The sequence below is a fragment of the Zingiber officinale genome, chromosome 4B, assembly GCF_018446385.1.
Source record: "Zingiber officinale cultivar Zhangliang chromosome 4B, Zo_v1.1, whole genome shotgun sequence".
Classification (NCBI taxonomy): Eukaryota; Viridiplantae; Streptophyta; class Magnoliopsida; order Zingiberales; family Zingiberaceae; genus Zingiber; species Zingiber officinale.
The window spans coordinates 115,348,266-115,353,461 of NC_055993.1; the positions used below are offsets into that span (position 1 = coordinate 115,348,266).

At 51.3% G+C, this 5,196-nt stretch overlaps 1 protein-coding gene across 1 annotated transcript; it reads right to left on the reverse strand.

Moving 5' to 3' along the window:
• Positions 1-954: 954 nt before the first annotated feature.
• Positions 955-4,669, reverse strand: LOC121976126 (putative lipoxygenase 5). Its single transcript, XM_042528132.1, has 8 exons — positions 4,185-4,669; positions 3,808-4,088; positions 3,481-3,718; positions 3,067-3,390; positions 2,908-2,993; positions 2,712-2,819; positions 2,056-2,627; positions 955-1,953 (listed from the first exon to the last, which is right to left on the reverse strand). The coding sequence occupies exons 1-8, from the start codon at positions 4,549-4,551 to the stop codon at positions 1,197-1,199; spliced, it is 2,733 nt and encodes a 910-aa protein (XP_042384066.1). The 5' UTR covers positions 4,552-4,669; the 3' UTR covers positions 955-1,196.
• Positions 4,670-5,196: the final 527 nt, after the last annotated feature.

The window sequence follows — 5,196 nt, forward strand, 5'->3', positions numbered from 1 at the left end:
CTAGGATAAATTCATGGCAAGACCAATAGCTGTCGGCAAAGCTGACAACCACGGCTAACTAGTGGCGGCCGACCACGTTGCCAGCCACAACCAACAGCTGTTGGTCGCCCAACCTGTGTGCTGGAGGCCGTCACAACCGCTAGCCGGGTGCTAGCGGCTAGCACAGTCACGAGTCATATGCTGGTGGTTGGCACATCCACGAGCCATGTGCTGGTCGAGTGCTGATAGTCTTCAGGAAGAGGGAGAGAGGGAGGCGGAGAGACTTACCGGAGAATCGTTGGAGTGCTGGAGATTTAGGGAGAAGAAGCCGAAGCCGCGCGCAAGCATGAGGCAATGGAAATCGGGCGGTGCACTAATTTTAATCGGACTTACCGACGAAGTAATATTCCGTCGGTAATTCGTCGTAGATTACTAACAGAATATAAATTCCGTCGGTAAGTCCATTTGAATTATCGAAGGAATATATATTTCGTCGGTAATTGTATTTGAAGGAATATAGATTTCGTCGATAATTACGGAATATCAATTCTATTGGTAATCCCAAGTTATAAAGTCATAAATCAAATTTTATAAGTTATTACTGACGAAATGTAATTGTCGTCAGGAATTTATGTGATATTATCAACGGAAAAAATATTTCGTCGGTATTGTATAATGAAAATTAAATTCTATCAATAATTACTAATGAAATTTAATTTTTTTTTTTTTTTTGTCGGGAATTCTATTGGTAATGTTGAATCCTTTCTGCAGTGAAAAATTTTAAATACAGATGGATGCTGAGAACATTGACGCAGAAAGGCCATAACCACCAAGTCTGGTTTAAGTTTTGATCTTTCAGCCGTGAAATCTGTGCGTCAAATATAATCAAAGGCCATAACCACCGAGTCTAGTTTAAGTTTTGATCTTTCACACGTGAAATCTGTGCGTCAAATATAATCACCAATCAAAAGAATATTTAGCAGAACAAGTCCAATGAGATTCCTTTCAATAAAATGTACACGTTAAGATTGTGCTTGATGCAAATGACAATGGGAAATAATACAACGACCACCGGTGGAGCTGCTCAACACGTTGTGAATTGGCAAGCATGATTTTCGCCCTGCACAAGGAATCTTAATAAAGTAGGACCACATGGTAACTGCTCTGGTTTCAAGTGGTACCGTCCATTAAATAAAAGAATAATTTGGACAATTGGGTCAAATCGTGACGCTGTTGGGCACACCTCGGCACGTGATCCCCGGTCCCGAAGTCGGCGCCATAAGCTCGTACGGCAGCACGCCGGCGCCGCAGCGGTTCCGCCTGTCTGGGTCGGCGTTTCGCCGCCCGATTTCCGCCTCGGCCCGCCGCACCTTCGCGGCGAACTCGTGAAACGCCTCCACCATCTCGGCGTCCCCTGTCCACGTGTACGGGTCCGGCCTCTCCCCCAGGTACTCCTCGTCCACCGAGTGCGTCGACAGCGTGTCGATCACCGTCATGAACGTCGTCGTTTGCGTCAGGCTCGGTAAGGACGCGAGGAAGAACTTGGCCGGGTCGGACAGGAAGTGCTCGTACTCGGGGTCCCCCTCGGTGGGGACGAGCCGCCGGAGAAGGGGCGGGCGGTTGGGGATGTAGCCCCCGAGCGGGTACTGGCCGAAGTTGAGGGCGGCGTGTTGGGCGGAGCAGAGCCAGACGACGGTGGTGAGGAAGGAGCTAAGTTCGCCGGGGCTCGACAGCCTCGGCCACCACGGCGCATACCGCACGTCCGCGTGCCCCACGTTGACTGCCTCCGCGTACCAGCTCTGCAGCTCGAAGTCTGACAGCACGCTCTCCGCGTCCGGATAGTACGCCGCCACGTACCTCTTCACCCACTCCTCGATTGCAGACCACAGAAGCAGGCCGTCGCTGGCGTACGGGTAATCCTCGATCACCAGCCTCAGGCCGTGCGGCTTCGTCGAGTCCTCCACCGCCATGCCTCTGTTCCATGTATCGGAATTCATTAGTTGATTAGCAATAGCAAGCGAGTACAATCAAGAAAGCGGGGCGCCTATTGGATTTAAAACGGCAGAGATCACTTGCCTTTTGATAAGATCAGCGGGGAGTGTCTCCTGATCGATCCGCCAGTTTTGGCGGTAGGCGGCGGCGCAGATCTCCATGCCAATTGGGCCCGGAGTGAAGCTGGACTCGATGATGCCGCCGCCGCTGATGAGGATCTGGCGAGCCAAGGCGTTGACTTGCAACGTGTACCTCATGTGGGGTTTCAGCAGCTTGTAGATGGGATGCATCGCGCTTAGCTGTCGATGAGCGGCCACTATGAAAGGTTCCATGCACGCGTGCGTCTTTAGCCAGTGATTTACAAGCTGGTGAACGCCGGCGTCGTTGGAGCATACGTGCGCCTTGGCCAACTGCCACAGCCAACAGCTGGTGGCGTCCACCGGCGGCGTGAACACCCGCTTCGCCCTGCTGTCGCCGACTCGCGCAGGCGGAAGGCTCAACTCGATGGCGATGGGCTTAAGAGTCTCCTGCTCCGAGAGGAAGAAAATGGTCCGAGTTCCGTACGCCTTTCTCCCATCTTGCGCATTGATCCGATCAAGGAAGGGCATGTAGGCATCATGGTAGTCCAACATGAAAAGTTTGTTCGCCTCCAACGCCTATACGTCGTTTCAAATAAAATCCCATGTGAGCAGAGGAAATCAAGATCAAACAAAAAGGCGGATGAATCGAGTTGGATTTACCTGTTGAACAGACAGTCCATCGAGATGTCTGATGATGTGTTCTTCTCTAATAGCGGATTCCGGTGGCCCGTAGATGGCTGGATCTAGCTTGCTAATGGGAGGGAAGGCCTACAAGAAACAGAGCAAATTAGATGCCCATAACTTTCAACACTTCCGTTTGGGGAGCATGTATACGAGAATGGACGAAACGAATTACCTGAAGCCGTTCGATGTTGACAGGGTTGATGCCGGCCAGAGTCTGACGGGCGAACTCATCGTCTCGTAGCCAGGCGAACTTATCCTCTGTAATTAAAAATTGGTATGAGCTGCTGAATAGTGGCGTATCTGAATACACAAGTGGAGTGGAGTTGCTTACTGGTGATGATGTCGGGCGTATCGTATCTGAGTTTGGCCTCGCTCAGGTCTTGGATCTTGCTGACCAACGGCAGCTTGTGGAAGAGTTGGTCTTGTAAGCTCTGCTTCAGGCGGAGGCCTTCCTTGAACAGGTTGTCCACCTCGTGGAAGGCTTTGAAGTCATGGCTCTCAGGGGAGATGGAAGCGACTAAAAGGGGAAGGAGATTGTGGAGCACAGCCTTTCGGGCTCCTGCCGTTATCATCTCCACCTTGCCCTCCTCGAACTGGTCGTCGCGCGGCGCGTACACGGGCAGCGGATCCTCCACCCTGCGCTCCGCATCTTTGTCTGCAAATTACACACCGGCGCCGTTAATTTCATCAGTCCGTGCTCGGTTATTCCACGTCGCTGGCGGACGATAAGCAAGCGGAGTCGTACCAGTGGTTGTCGGGGCTCGCCCAGTCCTCAATCTTCTTGGGTAGGGCATCTTATCCCCTCCGAGGACTGGCCGTGCGAACTGGATCCCCTTGTCGGGGTTGCCCAAATCGTTGTAGACGTCGTAATCATAAATTCGATCGGTGATCTTCCTCTCGCCCTTGCCGTCGCCCCTCAGCTCCTTCAATTCCTGCTGCCTCAGCTCCTTTAGTCCGGCCGGCGTCTGCGACGGCAAATAAGGCTGCGATGGCAGGCACAGAGTTGTCGGTTCCTATTCGTGAGGAAATTGATCGATTGACGGAGGGAAGGAGAAAGGGAGAGATGTCCCACCTTGTTGGAAAAGAAAATCCTCTTGGTAGGGTGGAGGCGGGAAGGCTGGACCCAGGAGTTGCAAGGAAAGTGGATAGGACCACAGGCAAAGCCTTCCACCACGATGCTCTCCAGGAAGAACTCCCTCTGGTGGCGGTTCAGCACTGTGATAGCGCCTGCCTCGTTGAAGTTGGAGTCCACCGTGAACTCCGCCGCGTACACCACCCGGTCCGTCTTCGCGTCCTTCTTCTCAAACCAGCCCCTCAGCTCCGCCTCGTTGCTGCTCCTTGGCTTCCTCGTTCCTGGTTTTGCATCCAAAGAAAATTTAGATGCCGGAGATGCATGATGGCTTTGAATTCGTCGAACAGAGCGTTGCAATGGAGAAATCGGGGGTCTACCTGGGTCCATCTCGGTGCTCACGAGCTCCATAAGAACGCTTCGTCCCAATTTGTCGCACAAGGCATCGACCTGGTTAGCGATCGCGCCTCCGAGGTCCTCGTTCTTCCTCCTCACCGTCACGGCCGCCCTGACCTTAAACTTCACCGCCTTCTCTTCTCGCTCAACTTTCACGAACCTCTCCTTGATAACTACCGCCGCAAGCGGAGGCCGCACCGCCCTGCAACTCCTCCTCCTGCTCTGCTTCGGAGGAGGAGTAACGGAGAGCCTGCTCTGTTCATCGCGGCGGAACAGCGGCGAGTTCCAAGAAGGGAGCAAAGAAGTTTGTTGGAGAAAAGAAGATCCTAATATCTCGGAAGAAGCAGCCATTTTCGTTGGATCCTTCCCAAAATCAAAACTTGTTGAAGAATTTTTTAGGAAGGAATCGGGGAGCTCCTGTTTTCCTCTCTTTCTACTTCTGGGCTGTTAAAACGTTAACAGTGGTTTGTTGGGGAAGAGGAAGAGGCTGGGGATGGGGCTTTATAGGGGACAGAAGAGGGGTACAATGGGAATTTCATACATTATGCCACACGGTCTCGCGCCGTCCACACGTTTTTGGGATTTCAAAATGATATAAAATTGCAGTTTCGTAGCAATGGCCTTCTTTGTACTTTTTTGGATGGACGGTGATACCCATAACACCCCGTTTTATCCAAATTACCCTCTTTTCGAATTGATTTCCTACTAAAATTTTCTAAGGTGCGAACAACTCTACTATAACATCCTCCTGTGGTCTCATGTCCCCATTTTATTCCTCCCACTTCACTGACACTAACTGCATATTCATTACCACCCATGACTCCTCTACCTTCGGTCTCTATCCCATCTCATTTACAAGTCATGTTTGTTGCAAAATATTTATTTAATTTTCTCTCTCTCATCTCATCTTCCTCTTGATGGTCTTGCATTGACATTTTTAGGTCCCTCATTACATTCATTATATTGTCCTCGGGCCCTAGTCTTCCATTTTACATT

What these genes read in the sequence shown, in the direction of transcription:
- LOC121976126 (XM_042528132.1), bottom strand. Translation starts at nt 4,551, where the DNA reads ATGGCTGCTTCTTCCGAGATATTAGGATCTTCTTTTCTCCAACAAACT. An exon ending in GGATTTTCTTTTCCAACAAG is followed by an intron (nt 3,719 to 3,807) that starts GTGGGACATCTC and finishes CTGCCATCGCAG; the next exon opens with CCTTATTTGCCGTCGCAGAC. An exon ending in ATGGACTGTCTGTTCAACAG is followed by an intron (nt 2,628 to 2,711) that starts GTAAATCCAACT and finishes AACGACGTATAG; the next exon opens with GCGTTGGAGGCGAACAAACT.